Source organism: Oryzias melastigma, linkage group LG7 (assembly GCF_002922805.2).
Source record: "Oryzias melastigma strain HK-1 linkage group LG7, ASM292280v2, whole genome shotgun sequence".
Taxonomy (NCBI): Eukaryota; Metazoa; Chordata; class Actinopteri; order Beloniformes; family Adrianichthyidae; genus Oryzias; species Oryzias melastigma.
The window spans coordinates 16,247,425-16,263,935 of NC_050518.1; the positions used below are offsets into that span (position 1 = coordinate 16,247,425).

Below are 16,511 nucleotides of genomic sequence, written 5' to 3' on the forward strand. Positions count from 1 at the left end.
ATCACCACCCCCTCCTTTATCACTTTTTTTTAGATTATTGTTCATAGGGGTCAGTGGGAAAAGGCAAAAACAAGGGTTGAGTTGTACGCAGGCTGACCTGCATGTTCCTCCTGTTGTTATCTTCTAGCTGAAGGGAAAAAGGCAAGCAAAGGGGGTATTTAAAGCCCCAGGCGGAGTAAACAGGAATTGTTGCTGTAATGTCTGTGTGAGACACATGTCCAGCATGACACTTCATGCCTCTTCCTATTTGCTGGACAGGATTTCCTGCGTCATCTATCAGCGCAGTTGACTTTTTTTGTGTGCTTGTGACACACTGAGAAGGACAAATATGTGTATGTGTGTTTTTTTTCCTTACTGGAAGAATAAATTTAGTCACAAAACATGAATGTTTATGCAAATCCTCTCATTGGTGTCAGTGCTAGATTTACTTGACAGAGATGGTGAGGTATTCCAATGGCGCTGCTCAGAAACATCTCAGCTTGAAACTTTCCATGTAAGAATGGAACCCTCCTGAGACATCCTGAGAATGGAGAGAATCCAAGATCCACTTTTTCATGAGCAGGTTATCTTGCAAATTAGAGAGTAGGACATCATGAGAGTTAAGAAGACATATAGAATACTATTTATCTTTGAAGTGGTCATGACTACGGAGCCCCTAAAGGAACATCAAAGTAAAACAAATTGCACTACAAAAATATTATTTTTTCTAAAAAAACAAAATAAAAACCTCTTATATTCCTCGTATAACTGCGATATATATCCTCTCTATAACCTCTTGTAAAAAATATATTGTGCATTATTTTTTTTTTGTTACCTTGATGTCCCTTTAGGGCAGGGGTCTCAAACTGGCGGCCGTTTGCAGCCCCCAAGTCGATATTTTGCGGCCCCCGCCTTAATATGAAAGTTGAATCTCTACTATGCAATATCTTCCACATGTACACACTTCTTTGATGATAGCTTTGTATTTGCTTTGTGATATTTCATCGTGCTTTTTGCTTAAAACTTTGCATTTGCTATTGTCGTTTGATCTGGCCGTCAGAAAAGTTCTTAGCAAGTTCTTAGCATCTTAGCAACCTCTTGTGGTTTCACAGGCCAAGCAGAATATATTTCTTAGTAGTATATAGACATGAACACATGTTCAATAAATGTATTCAATAGACATAGACAATGGACCATAGTAGTAGAAAGTGGACGCAAGAACATATTTTTGGCACAAATGGAGTTCCATACGGCCCAACCTGAATCAGACTCTTCCTTTAGTGGCCCCAAGGTAAATTGTGTTCCAGGGGCTCTGTAACATCCTACTGTTTTAAGGTTATTTAACTGTGCAATTGCACCTGCTTTTATTTTTTATTAGCTTCGAGGGCTTATTTGCAATAAAAAACAGATTTTATCATTAGCACTTGTCCGGTCTGTAGTAGGATTCTTTTTGCTTTTTTAAAAAACAGTTTTATATTTTTTCACTCCCTGCTTGATAAAACTTCCCCTCATTTAAGGAGTAGTTTCTATGTCAAATTGAAATTTATAAGTTGTATAAAAACCATTGAATGGGACATTACTGATTTTTTTTAGGGTTGGGGTCTGTGGGTGGGGTGTAATGGTGGGCACTTGTTTGCTTTTAAATGTTTAAATGTTTATTCTTTATGTTTCCTATGTACAGCACCTTGAGCTGTCGCAGGCCATGAAAAGTGCTGAATAAATAACGATTTTATTTAATTTGAATAATAAACTGCATCCACTGCTTGGAGTTAACATCCAAATAAAACAAGAAACAGCTGCTCGTTTAAAACTCAAGGGTTTATTTCTTGGCACCTCGAGAAGTTTAGGAAGTCGTGTGGTTACTCTTCCTAAACAGTGCATATAACGTATGCTCCTTACTGCCCCCTATTGGGTTGCAGAAATGATCACAGGCAGGGGATACTGCACAAACACTTTAATACTTGTGGTCTTTGGAGCTTTTTTTCTGTATATACGCCAATATTGCAAGAGGTGGCCATAGTGCAGAGGTAGAGTGATTGACCTCTGCTTGGAAGATTACAGGTTCAATTCCTGCCCTGCCCATGTGTTGAAGTGTCCTTGGGTAAGACGCTGTAACCTGCTCCTGGTGGTTATAGGTTGGCGCCAAGGTTAGTCAGCAAAACTGCCATCAGTGTATGAATGTGTGTGGATGGGTGAATGGGACTGTGACTGTAAAATGCTTTGGGTTTTCTACCCCATTGATACAAAATATTAAGCTATTAACTATAAATCTTCTGATGTACTAATACATTATTTTCCAGAGCAATTTATCCATTGCTCTGCTGTAATTTAAGAGATAAAAGACAATGATGCTTCAGTCCTGATCCTCTGGGGGGACTGCAGACATTCAAGATTTGTCATCAACATTTTGCATTTTTGTCATGTTCCATTTTTTTTTCCTGCTCATGCACGTTTGTGCCATAGTGCCATGTCCCTGTGCTCTGCAGAAAGTCAATGCAGTACTTTGCACTGAAAGTCAGGATTGTTACAGAGGACAGCTTTGAATTTTAAGTGTGGCGAGAAGTGTAGCTAATTTCTCAAGCCTGAAGGAGTAAACTGCCTTAGAGAAGTCATTTTGTTTTTGTTTCGTGCCTTTCAGAAGTACTAAATTGCTGCATTTCAGGTGTCTATAGCGACTGTTTCAGCCTCCCCTTGCAGAAATCCCACACAGGCTGCAGGGCAGAAGAAGCGTTGGTCACTTTATCGGCTATACGATGGAAATAAATGTGAGGTTTATGATCCATGTGGGTCACTGTTTCAGCTGTCGCCCCATACCACCCCGCTCGGTTGTTTGTTGTAGGGTTCGCCTCCGTGGTTATATTACCATTGCATGCCGACTGCTCACCCCTACATGTCCTATTGGCTATCGGGCGGCAAACGTTAATGAGAGAGGCAAGTCACATTTTTAACCCATGTGACCTGTCTGCGGCTAACAAAATCAGGTCAGTCAGGGCGTGATGGATGCATTGAAAGCGTCTGGGCAGGCGCATTCACATAAGCGCGTTCATTTTTGGCATCTAAAATTTCTATTTGTAGCCATCAAGCTCTGGTGGTGTTTAAAAGAGTCCACTGCGGTTTCAGAGGTTCATCTTCTGCTGCTCCTGCGGCCTCGGTCTGACTGGGGTTTTACCTCATCAGTGGTGGGAATGAAACATGATAGGGAACTTAAGACGTGAGAATGTTGATAAATGTAATAGATCCTGCAAGAGTACCTAAAATTACTTTAATTTACAATTGGTGATGTCTGTAGCTCTGACTGAGCTTTGCACTGTATAATGTGCAGGGTTTGTCATATACAGAATAATCTTACAGCAGTCCAGGAATCTTTTTTTCTTTATCTCTGGAGAGAAAAATCAAAGAAAAACCTAAAATATCCCTCGTAGCAAAGACTGAAGAATGTGTGCTTTCCCTTGAGTGGCACAATAAAGAGAACAATAGCAGTGGATATGATCACTGCTGTCACAATGACAGCTGATAAAATAATGTGGACTGTGCTTTTTTTGCATGGAGGACAGCCATTTGAAATCACTAGAGGCCCCAATGGGGAGGAAATTGTAGATTCCTTTTTATTAAAATATTCAATAAAAAAGGAAAAAAATACAATATTTTTTAATAATATGCCAGACTTTATCATGTTTATGAACTCTCCTGACTATCATAGCCAGCCAGACAAGCTGTCTTTGTGATATGAAGGCAGACAGACACCTTTTGACCACTGACAGGATTAGTCAGGATGAGATAATTCTGCACCTTTTCCTCCAGCTGTAACCAAAGCTCCCTTCATACTGGGGCTCCTCTATGCCTTTGAGTTATTTATTCAGCATTATCTACTGAATAAATCCAGAGAATCATCATAGGACAATTAACTTTTGCTCTAAACACCTTAAAAATAGAGACAATGGTTTTTCAAGAAACGATTGATCTATAATTAAGTCTAAAAAATGAAAAGAAAGTGAGAATTGTTTATTTATACCACTGGATTTTTTCTTTCAACTTGGAATTTTACATTTATAATAATTTAAACACTAGGTGACATTATGAAAATATTTCAAATGTTTTTTTTCTAATAAAATCACTTGAAATAAAACTTTCAAAGACTATTATTTTTGGCATTTCAAAAATACAAAAACTTTTAGTTTTTGTAGGAAAAAGTTGTAAATAAAACAAAACAAAGCAAAAAAAAAAAACAAAAAAAAAACAAGTCAGTCATTTAGTTTTGAGAAAACACATGACCTAAAAAAAAGACGGCTGATTATCTGCTGCAACCTCATGCATCACATACTTTATGTATTTACAGGGGAAGTACCATCTTTACAGAAGCCTTTTGAAAAAAAAAAAACTTGATGGAAGACATACAACAGAAGTGTTCTTTCACTAAATGTCATAATAATTTTAACTCTTTTTAAGTAAAAATTTAGCTGACTGTTTACAAAAAAACATCTAAATCTACTTTATATAAAAATGTAAAAGTAATGTGCTTTATATGTACTATCATCAAATAAATATTTGTCTAAAAAACGAGAAAAAAGCATATTCAAACGTTTTAAAATATTGTGGTTAAGTTACGTTTTTGGCCAACACTGAGGTTATGTAATCCATCGTGATGCTGCAGCTTCCCTAAAACTTTACAGGCTCAAATTACATGTTGTGGCAAAATGTGACTAAACCCCTTTTTAGCATCTGCATGACACAATAAAAACATGGTGTTCAGTCTGTGCTGCTTCCCTCTTTTGATGGTTTCTTGCTGCAAACCCATGGAGCCTCAGTTACGTTAGATAACTTCCATTTTCTTGTCTCAGTCGCCTGTGAGAGCTCGGTGGCACTGAAACCCGAGCGTGAGCAAAGGTTATTAGGATCTGACTGTATAGCCTGACACAGACGCAGTTATCTAACAGCCATATACTATAACACAAGACATAAAATTAGCTTCTAAAGCACACATTTCTTTGTCATTCATCTTCAAAATCAAGTTATTTTTGTAGAAAACGAAAGACATCGAGTGTTTTGATATGAAAGACTGCACTAAAAAGCTATAAATGTGAATTTTAATACATTTTTGTTAAAACTAAAGTACAATACAGCATTTAAAAAAGTGTTTAGATTGTTTTATAGTCACACGCTGGTGACAAAAATTGCATAAAAAGTTCTGCACTCATTCCCATGGGCTCTTATTTGCTTAAATTCAAAACTTTTCTACGTTTCCTTTTATCACAACTTTGTTTCATGCATATTTCATGCTATTTCCCTGTTTGTTTTTTTTCCCCGCTTCACTGTTTCTAACCGGGCTGCTCAGCTTTTTCCTGGAGAATTTCATGCAAAGCGCTTTAAATGAATGATTCCACCGTGTGCTATCAAAAGAGCTTGTAAGCACAGCGAGCAGACACTGACGTGTGTGTGTGATACCAGCCTTCATCAATAATGCACCAAAATGGCAACCTGAGATAAGACGGGCTACAGTCTGGACATGACATTTAACCAGTGTGACGTATTAAACACTGACAGCCGGTTTAACTCAGGCAAACAGAGAGATCCTCCTGTTAGCTATTGTCCACCTCTCAAGATTGACACTATTCTCTTGCAGGATTGCAATATTACAACTAAAAAAGTTGCATTACCTGCGTTAATGCTAGTGTGAATGCTTTTTGATAAATTTGGTTGCTGAAAATCCTAAAGCAATTTACTCTTATTGCTGAAAATGCAAAAATTGCTAAAAGACGTTAAATTTCATTGAAGAACTATGAAAGATCGCTACGGTTGATCTAAATTTCTGAAAAATTCTGAAAAAGATTTGGTGAAAATCCTCAGTACATGTCAATTTTGCAAAAACATGTTGTGTTTTGCTTAAATATGAGCTGGACTCTACATTAGCCCAAAAAACCTTAGCTAGCTCAAGCTAGGACATTGCTAAAAAGCTAGCACATTGCTAAAATACTAGCTCAACTCCAAAATAGACAAAAAAATCCTCAGTAAAATTAGTCAAAAGCATTAGCCTGATGCTAAATTATAAGCTAAACTCAAAAGTAGCCTAACAACCTTAGTAGATGAAAAAATAGCCAAAAAATGTCAGTATGTGGCTCAAATATTAGACAAAATTAGCATAAAAACACCAGTACATGCCAAATTACCAAAATGAGTTAGCATAATGCTAAAATAACAACTTATTGCAGAATTATTTAAAAATTACTTTAAATAGTGGTTCCAAAGTGCACAGAATTGAAGAATTGGGGCACATAATCCTCAAACAAAAAAATAAAATAAATAAAAAACTCTACTACACAAGCAGTATTGTCTTGAATGAGCTGAATGTTTTGATACCAAGATGGCTCAAATCGCTAGAAGTGTGATGTGAGTTTTTACGTGCTAAAAAAACACACAAAAAAGCAGGAGAATCATTATAGTGTACATGCTTTGAAACATTCACACAATTAGGGATCCACATTCTCTAATGTAGGGTTATGTTTTACAATAAGCATGCTCAGCCCTGGAGCGCATTGAGGTTTCTTCTGCACCCTAACAAAGGTCTCCACTGGTATTTTTTTTTGTATCACAATAAAAAGCAAACCTCAGGCTAAAAGAGTCAAATCTGCACCCAAGCGCTCAACCAGCGCCTGACCAGTCTCTGGGGAGACAAACAAAAGACTGATATTTCTTTTATCTCCTTCCTCCTTCCTAAAGCCGCTCTTTCAATGGAAGTGAATGGCTTCTATTTGCTTTAATAGAATTCCACTTAAGTTACAATACAAGTAATGATTGACAGTTTTGTGTTTTTTGAACTTACCAGTCTAAATGAAAAGGAAATTCTAAAATTAATAATAATAATAATAATAATAAAAAGAGTCAGTTTTGCTTAAATCGGGTTTGTGTCTCAGCTTCTTCAGAGAAAGTTCTAAGCCTCTGAGCTGCTCTGGTAGATATATATAGCTGTGGCTCTTGCAGATGATTATGGCTCTAAACTGATTAATGAAGTAGATTCCTAAAAAAATGGTTCCATGACAACTGGAATAGGCCACCTACCTCTCTGCTCTCATTCTCCTGCCACCATGAATAGCACAGAGTCTGTTTGTAAAATGAATAGTTTCACAAAAAAATGAAGCTCCCCTTCTCCTCTTACTTTAAAAATTGACTGTAAAGATTTCTTAAGCTTTAGGATGAACTCTGTACAGCAAAAATCTCTAAATGGAATTTTTGCACCACTTAGTGGTCAAATCCGTTACTGCATGAGCGAGCTGGGGTTTTGACAGCTGTCCGGGCTCACACAAAAGAATCTGACCTCTCTCAGATGCAATCATTTCTAAATCAAATTTAGTTGTGCTCTTGTGACTGTCACGAGTAAGGGGGCACTGTAAATTTATGGCTGCTTAATGAATGTGGCCATTTCATTTCCTGCCATGACAGAAAAAAAATAATAAAACGCTCTGGCAATTGGACAGACGCATTATTCAGGAGTCAGAATTGATAGAGCGCCTATTAAAACTCGGCAGATGATTAAATTCAGAGGAGTTATTGGGCGTGTCTCTGCCATTTAGGGAGCGGGGCATCTATTTAGCTAATCAGCGCAAAGTGGAGGACAAATTAATGAGCATTTCAGAGGGAATTCCTCCAGCTTTTGTATTGAACTCTGGCTTAAACGTACAGAAAAAGGGAGGAACAGCATGTTGAGGCATTAGATAAAGAAATTAAATGGTATTAGTGGACAATTCAGGCTCCCTTAACTACTTTATGTCAATACTGCTGGTCCTATTGACAAATAACTGTGGTAAGGACTAGGAGTCTGTCTTAGTACAATAGGTCACCTGTTGGTTTAATGTGATGTAAGCTGTTGCTGCGTAAAGCAGCCGACCGGCTTCCCATTCAGTCATCTTCTACCATGTGGCTCGATCTGCTGCTGTCGCACAGTCAGATGTAGTATTTTCAAGGTCTGGACCCCCTCAGGAATCTGTTTAAAGGATGAATGCTGGTCAGGGATGCGTCAACACCACCTGCATTCTTCCTGGAGATGTTTACCAGGTACAGCAGCTTCTTGGTTGGGCTCGTCCTCATTCTGTCAGATAAGATTTTATTTTTTAGGATTTTTTTTTTCAGTTTGTGGGGTGTTTTCTGCTAGAACCTGGTTGTTTGTGTGTTATCCTGCGTAGCCTGCAGTCCTCATCGTGTTTTCTAACACATCAAGCTCCTTTCATCCTGGCTCAAGGCACAGTTTGGAAGATGAAGTGCTGGAGCAGATTTTACACAAACAGACACTAAAATACTTTTTAACCACATCTGAACACCAACCAAAATAAGTTTAGAAGAGGCTAAGTTTAGCCGGAGTTTGATGTGAAGCTGTGGTTTGTCTGCTTTGGGGAAAAGTTCAAAACAATTTTCTTTGTGCTTTTTTTAAAAACAATTTTAATCTTTATGTTAACCGTGTATATTTAGAATCTTTGCTGGAATTTTCAAACTTTTAACAACATTTTTTTTTGTTAGTGGCTCTTTCTAAAAAAACGGAATAAATTGAATAAGACGCTTTAATTTTTTACATAGTGGATGAGCAAATTTCCATTGACTAGATCCACTAAATTAATCTTTCCCAAGTTTCTCTGATGTTAAAAGTTATTTCTAGCTGCTGAAAAAAACAAAAAACTTAGCTTAACTTTTACCCACAATATTTTAAAACTGACATATTTCTGTTAAAAGAATCAGAGCCTAAAGGCCAAGTGCATAAACCCCAAATCCCTCTTTTGGTTACCACAGCAACCAATCTTTTGCACAATGGCTGAATTGTCATTAACAAAGCCACGTTTCTTTGAAAATTTCCCTGAAATTAGCCAGCATGGCTTTGCGTGGTCGCTGTAAATACCCTGTTGTCCGAGGGTCTGACATACAACTAGAACCATTGAGCTTTAATGTGCGTCACTCTCCGAGTGGTAAAATCTTTACGACTAATAGCTCCCGTGGCGGTTTTCCTTTCATGTACTTCTTCTTTTCTTGTGCCTTTTAGATGACTGAGGGGAAAGTTTGCCAAGTTCAGCTGCTGGATGACAGGAAGCTGGAGCTGCTGGTTCAGGTATGTCATGATAGTTCATGGAATCTGTGGGGTTTAAAAAGGAGGTCACCACAGGGGTCATGAGTTCCTTTAATGAATCTGTTTTGTTACAACATGTCAAGGATAAACACAATATAACTGTAAATTTGGTGGATCCATTTGCTTCTGCAAAAAGGACAAATTTTCTGTTTGATGGGACACATACTAGAAGTTAGGACTGGTAGGTTTTGCTAGCTACTCTGCTCATCTTAGCATAGCTGTATGTGTCTTTCCCCCTGGTTCTTCCTTAGCACCTTGTTTAGGAGGTTTCAGATGTGCATGGTGAGCCAGTGCTAACATGCAACATCAGCAGACTGCTTGCCAAATGCATTTGCATTTGTGCAATGCATTTAATTTTTAGCACACGCCTAACAAGAGTCAGTTAAAACAAACACACACAGAATGCTTATGTTCTTGTTTTAATATTTGTCAGCTAGAGAATTAGCATAAACTTTAGCTTCCCTGTCTTCTCTTAGCAGCTTTTATTTTCTCATCTTTGTTTGACACTACTGGTCCTTCTAAATCTTTCAAGAGTGATGCTTTTGTGACTCATAGCGTTTTTTTTTTTTTTTTTTTTTTAAATTATAGTTGGAAATAAAAATCACAGACATGTCAGAAGTTATATTGTTGCCTCATGTGTTAGCTGTCATTTTGCCTGTAGCCAAGTGACTTTAAATAGTAATAAAAAATGAGTCAGAGTAATGCTACAGCATGTTGGTTTATATTTAGGAACCTTTTCAGCTCAAGCCAAAAGCAGTCATAGATAAAGACACTTGTCAGGGGCGGAGCCAGAACATTTTATATGGAGGAGGAGTCTAAAGGTTAATCTTCGTTTCTCGTAGCCGGAAATAAAAGAGACAAAGATTAACCTCTACATCAAGTACAATAACCATGTTGCACCTCTGTCCAACTTTATCGACAAAAGTCAAATAACAACAAAACATTTTCTTCTATGAATTACACCAGCATGGAGCAACATGGCGTCCTCAAGTGTTTATACAAAGTGTCGAAACAGCAAATGTTCAAAAATTCTGTTTTTCAAAAACAAATTTTCAAATCTGATCATATATATGAATAGAAATGAACAAAATAAAAAACAATTCTTATATATTTGCAAATTCATAAAAGGAGGGGCAGAAGACTTTGGAAGAGTGGTAAAAGTGGAAAGCCATTTCAAATGAAAGGATCCAAAATCCATTTTGTTATTGTTTTTATTTTATTTAAAATATTTCTTCTGTTCTTTTTTTAAGTTAAGTTGTATTGATGATTTCATTTTTTTTTCAATAATGAGATTAATATTGATTCAAAAATCACTTGCTAATTTGTTGTCTAAATTTAAATCTAAATTGTCTCCTCACAGCCGAAGCTTCTGTCCTACGAGCTCCTCGACCTCGTGTCCTCCCATTTCAACCTCAAGGAAAAGGAATTCTTCGGGCTCGCATTTTTCGACGACAAGTATGTCATTTTCAAAATCTCCCTCTTTGCAGCATCCCGGAGTGTCTCTGCGAAGTGCAGCCTTGTGATGCTTCGGCGTGTTTGTCTTGCAGTGGTCAGTGTAAGTGGCTGCAGATGGACCGCAGAGTTCTTGAACATGACTTTTCCAAGAAGCCTGGAGCCATTCCCCTCAAGTTCCTGGTCAGGTAATCACTCATGTTTCTCACCAGCAGGGAGCACTGCTTTGCCTGTGGTGAACACCACGACAATCACTATTGATTTTTTTATTGTGTGGTGGCTACTAAAGCCCTTATAGACTACCCTGTGATACATTTCCAGTTGGACTCATCAGTTTTTCTTTATTCTTTGCAGATTTTATGTTGAAAACATAACTCAGCTAAAGGACATCATCACGGTGGAGCTTTTCTACCTGAATGCTAAATCGGCTGTGTACAATGTGAGTGTTTCTTTTTTTTTTGTTAACTACAAGACTTGTTTGTTTTCCCCTCCATTATGAATCATTGTCTGTAAATCCTTGCTGCACCTCAGCCCTGCAGATAGCTGCTGCAGGGCACACTTTTCTGACTCTACTGGCTGGAATGTAAAGCACACAGACTGAGAGGGAAGAAAAACACAAAGGTTATCTGTGGGAAAGGTTATAGTCCAGCAGCACAGGGAAAGTGAACTCCGTTTGGAAAACTCTTATCTGTCTTGTTTTTCAGGGAATGATTGAAGTGGAAACTGAGAATGTCTTCAAATTAGCTGCATATGCTTTGCAGGTCGGTGCTTTTTTTATACTAGCATTATTTACTGCACTTAAGATGGTGTTGATTCATCGTTTTTTATGTTTTTAAACCTTAGGAAGCTAAAGGAGACTACACAAGGTAAGAGAGTGGAGTTATACTCGAGTATTTAACAACAGCAGGACTATTCAATCCTTTTAGTGGAGAACCTTTAATAGGTCACTTGTTTGTGCAGAGCAGACAACAAAAATCAATACCGATACTATGTGGGGCTCACCGCATAGCACTGAGAAGCTCCCACCAGACAACTAACCACTCTCACTGCGCTGACAGAGGGCCTGTGTTAGAGAGGAGACACACCTGACAGCTCACACAGGCCTTATTCACTGTTTCTGAGACGTATGCTGCCATCTGGCTCAGATCAGCTGCAGAAGATGGATCAAAACAACTCTCATATCATCTGTAAAATCTTTAAAATAGATGTTGTTTTAGTTTGAAACCCAAAATATGGGTGGATTTTTGTCTGTTGGAGGATTTTAAAACAAAATTTGCTTCCTTTGAGGTTTTTTTCCCAAGAAAAGGCAGTAGAACCGCTTTAACAAGTGAACTAAAGAGAACATTTAGACCTGCTTTGTAACCGGATGTTGCAAGGACAGCGTGAGTCATCTTCTACGGATGTGCAGTAAAAAAAATAAAAATAATAACCTGACTACCAAACAACTGAGTGAGCCAGTATTCATTGTGGAGGCGAGGATTGTCACCATTCCAATCAGGGTAGCAATGCTTCCGACAGCAGCTTTCGAGTGACCTTTTACTGCGAGGGGACAAATGGTTTGACAAACCATGTCTGGCAGCATTTTCCTTCAACTTGGATAAACAGATTTTCTCTGTAATGTTTAAAAACTATTTGAGAAATGTCTGTTTTTGTCGTAAATAAAAGAAAATTACACACTCGAGAAGCTGTTAGGAGTAAATAAACCTTCATATATTAATAGTAAATGAGGCATCTGAGTCTGAAGAGCCTCTCAAAGAGATGCTTTGGTTGGGTGTGTTCATGTAGATAACCAGTCGCAGAAGTGATCTCAGGGCACTTTGCAGAGGAGCCTTAGCAGTGCTTATAAATCACAGCTGATCTCATGTCAAGATCGTCTGCCTTAACTCAGATTCTGCTACGATTTCAGTGATGAAAACACCCGGGCCGATTTGAGGAAACTACCAACGCTCCCCACCAAAGTGCTGAAGGAACACCCCTCTCTGGCATACTGGTACGCCGTCAGGAAATGATTAATGGGCATCTTGTCTCGACAAATAGTTTTAACACTGCATCTTCAGTGTTTATGTTCTTTGATTTACTGTAATTTTTTTTAAAATATTAACACGATTAATGTAATTGCAGCAGATTGTGAAGGAGAAAAGCGGCTCGTACGAGCCGCTTTTCTCCTTCACAATCTGCTGCAATTACATTGATCGTGCTAACGGTTTAAAAGTTACAGTATGTTAAAGATTTTGTGTTTAAGCATCACCGCTAGCGCCTCAGTTGTTAAAGGGTTAAATGGTTCGTAGAATTTTCCATGCAATGTTATGTCTGGTAAAATCAAAGCCTATCTAAAGTGGGTCAAAAAGAAAAAAACACTAGTTTAGTTTTAGGCTACAAAAACAGCACTTATAGAAATAAGTAAAATTCCTCCCTTATTAGCAGATTTTCTTTAAATAAGCAAAAACAAGTAAATCCCCCATTAAATTACAGATTATTTATTAATTATTTCTCGATTATTTTAAATTTCTTGCAAGACAAAAAATGTGGGCTGCACGGTGGCGCAGTGGTTAGCGCTCTTGCCTCACAGCGAGAAGGCCCCGGTTCGAATCCCGGCTGGGACCTTTCTGTGTGGAGTTTGCATGTTCTCCCCGTGCATGCGTGGGTTTTCACCGGGGACTCCGGCTTCCTCCCACCGTCCAAAAACATGCTTCATAGGTTAATTGGTGACTCTAAATTGCCCCTAGGTGTGAATGTGAGAGTGGATGGGTGTGTGATTGAGGCCCTGTGACAGACTGGCGACCTGTCCAGGGTGTACCCCGCCTTCGCCCGTCAGTAGCCGGGTTAGGCTCCGGCAGCCCCGCGACCCCGACAGGGAAGTAGCGGTCAAGAAAATGGATGGATGGATGGACAAAAAATGTATTCTTATGAATTAGTTTTTGCAGTGTATACCTTACAAATGGGCAGACAGCTGGTTCCACATGCAGCAGGTTTGTTAGTTTAGACAGGAACGAAGCACAGCTGAAAGTCCATAAAGCCAAATCAGGGTCAGACAGGCAGAGGTCAATCACGAGGATGAGATTATCCAAGAGTAATCAGGGTCCAGGCGAGGGTCAGGGCAGGCAGTAATCATAGATAAAGCAGGGTCAGGTACACAGAAGATCAAGTCCAGGTAGAAACGCTCAGTAATGCAGGCAGGGTGGCAGAAACAATACTTCGCACTGAGTGACTCTGAGCTCACACGGCAACCGTTACAGCTCAAGTGCGATGCAGGAGCGGTCTAGCTACAGCAAATGGCTCAAATTGGCTACACAGACTCTACTGCTGACTTTGCAAAATTTTGGACTCACATGGGTTCACGCGATAACCCGACTTTTATATAGGAAGTTCAGTAATCCCTCCCCTTATGCGCTGCGGGTCAACTGTGGTGTCCGGTAAAAATTTGAACCAACGAAACTGATTCGCAGTTCACGAGATCGTCTGCAGTGGGATTTCCTCTTGTACTTTGACTGTGGCGCTCGGATCAGAGCTGTAACGCTTGCCATGAGAGACCGGGTGAGGTTCTGTGCAGGGCTTAAGAGTCCTGTGGTTGATTGGCAAATGAGAGACAGCTGAGTAGCATCCATGAACTGTGCGCTGGGGTTGCTGGGAGCTGTAGTGCGGTCAGTACTCTGGAGACTGCTCCCGCCGGTGACCAGAGGGGGCGACAGAGCGCTGACTCCTGACAGTATGCATGCCAAACGGTTATCCGTAGCTGTAACTTTATTTTTTTCTTGCTTTTCTTGTTGCAGTGAGGATCAAGTAATTGAATGTTATAAGCAACTGACTGGTGTTTCAAGAGGACAAGCCATTGTACAGTAAGAAAAATCATTTTGGAACAATTTCCTGTTGACTTGTTAACTCCTGTGTTCGTTAAACTACCTCCATTAACCCTCGACTGTCTTTTTCTGTTTCCTAGTTACACATTTACTCATCATCTGATAGGAATCAATAGTTTCTCTTTAGCTGCAGCTCATCTCACTTGACAAAAATCTGTTTTTTTATCCATAACAGGTGTTGATAAGAAACTTGTGGTTTTAATGAATGTTTTTCTTCCAGGTATTTGACGTTGGTTGAGTCTCTGCCAACCTATGGAGTGCATTATTATGAGGTTAAGGTAGGTTTTTTTTTTTTGCTTTGACTCACGCAGTAATTGACAGCTGGAACCAACACATGAGCCGTCTCTTCTTCTTTCAGGATAAACAAGGAATCCCTTGGTGGCTTGGAATCAGCTATAAGGGCATCGGCCAGTACGATCTGCAGGACAAATTAAAGCCTCGGAAGGTAAACGCCCCCGCTGTAGTTCCTTCAGCCACCTGATCGTGGTCACGCAGGGTGCGGGTGAGGATTGTTGTTGGTGTACACTGATGGAATGACTCACAATCTGTTCTAGCTTCCACTAAAGCTTTCTTTTTGCTGACTTGAAAAACTGGAAATACATCTTAGTACAGAAAAAGAAAAAATGTTTATGTATTATAGTGAGGTGGACTTTGCTTCTTTAGTTTTGCTCTTTTTCATTTGATTAAATATGAGTTGTCTGGAAGTTATGTTGGCCAGTCGTTGACCCAGTCAGCACGAGTGGGCGCAAACACAGAGCGGTAAATTCTCAGAACAGTTGTGTATCTTTTCCTCTAAGCACTCTGTCAACGTGACACAATGTGTCAGAGCCTCGTGCACGCCAAAGTTGTGCAAGAAGTCAGCTGCAGAGCAGCAAGGGAGCGTACGCTGTTGAAATCAGGAGGGGCTGGATTTGGGCGTTCTGGGAATACCTGAAGAGACAAGTCAGGAGCTGACACAAGGCAAAGTAAAGTATGTGTTTGCGCTGACTGCAGAGACGAAGAGAGCTGTGTGTGTTTTTGAGGATATTCTACAAATAGTGCTGGTAAGGCTGGATTTTACAACTCTTTGTGCGCTCAGATATGGCTCTTGACTGTAAGTGGTGGTTAGATTCTTGCTTCCTCATGTTTCAATGTTTCTTACGTGTCCAGTACAGCTGCCGTTCAGACATTCAGTCAGTCGGTGATCCCAATAGTCTATTTGACTACAGTCAGCGAACACCTGGTAAAAGAGGGAGTGAGGCATACTCGGAGTCGTGTGCCGCAAGGAGTCTTTGTGGCGTTATTCTCTTTCCAACACCTGTGTTATTGCCAACTTGGCATGTCAGGCGGTCCAGACGGTAATGTTAGACTCTGACGCTTTAACAGCTGTGACCGAAACACACCAGCCAAAACACCTGAGATACTTTTTTGGCACTTATTTTTCTGTTTGGGGGAGGTTTAGCTGAAACTAGACAGTGCAAATAAGATGTTTGGTTTAATCTTTCAAGTTTTCTGTTAATTATTTACCTAATCAAACACTGGTTTTGTACATTTTGCCCTCAGTTGTACCAGTGGAAGCAGCTAGAAAACCTGTACTTCAGAGAGAAAAAGTTTGCCGTGGAAGTTAATGATCCACACAGGTAAGCGGAAGGAGTTTCTCTCTGTTGATCATTGGATTAGCTACTTACAAACCTTGATAATGTTTTTTTTTTTGTTTGTTTTTAAAACTCAATTTACACAATGTTTTTTCATGTTAGAAGATTACACCACTGTCTGCTTTTATTTATTTTATAAAGCTGCAAAAAGGTAGTTTAAAAAAAGGAAAATTACAATAATGTTAAGAAGAAAATCACTAGAAAGTAGTAAAATTATCCGTCCATGCAGAAAATACATTTAACTTAGCAAGAAATGTTATGATAAGATATCAAATTCGATAAACAAGCTTTAAAAAATAGAAAAATAAGATTTAAAAAAAGCCAAGCGTTAGTTAGAATTTTTCTATTATATTGGTTGTATTCATCTTGATCACAGTGACAAAAAAAACAGTGGAAAAAGTGGAAGTGACTCGAATTAAATCTTTAAGACAAGTTGGCCCATTCAAATAAATCCTCATGAATTCTAAAACTAGCACTTATTCTTAC

The 16,511-nt window shown here is 39.0% G+C and overlaps 1 protein-coding gene across 3 annotated transcripts in view; it reads left to right on the forward strand.

Moving 5' to 3' along the window:
* The window catches only part of frmd4bb (FERM domain containing 4Bb), a 28,338-nt gene that overhangs the window by 756 nt on the left and 11,071 nt on the right, over positions 1–16,511 (forward strand). Inside the window, exons 1-12 of one of the 3 annotated variants that reach the window (XM_036212813.1) lie at positions 8,767–8,905; positions 8,999–9,064; positions 10,443–10,537; positions 10,630–10,722; positions 10,889–10,973; positions 11,239–11,295; positions 11,378–11,400; positions 12,441–12,524; positions 14,305–14,370; positions 14,612–14,669; positions 14,750–14,836; positions 15,934–16,010. In XM_036212813.1, the coding sequence (XP_036068706.1) occupies positions 8,831–8,905; positions 8,999–9,064; positions 10,443–10,537; positions 10,630–10,722; positions 10,889–10,973; positions 11,239–11,295; positions 11,378–11,400; positions 12,441–12,524; positions 14,305–14,370; positions 14,612–14,669; positions 14,750–14,836; positions 15,934–16,010 (866 nt within the window). In that variant the 5' untranslated portion in view covers positions 8,767–8,830. Of the gene's footprint in view, positions 1–8,766; positions 8,906–8,998; positions 9,065–10,442; positions 10,538–10,629; positions 10,723–10,888; positions 10,974–11,238; positions 11,296–11,377; positions 11,401–12,440; positions 12,525–14,304; positions 14,371–14,611; positions 14,670–14,749; positions 14,837–15,933; positions 16,011–16,511 lie in introns of those variants that run through there. The other 2 variants (XM_024292492.2, XM_024292491.2) reach the window with 2 other exon arrangements.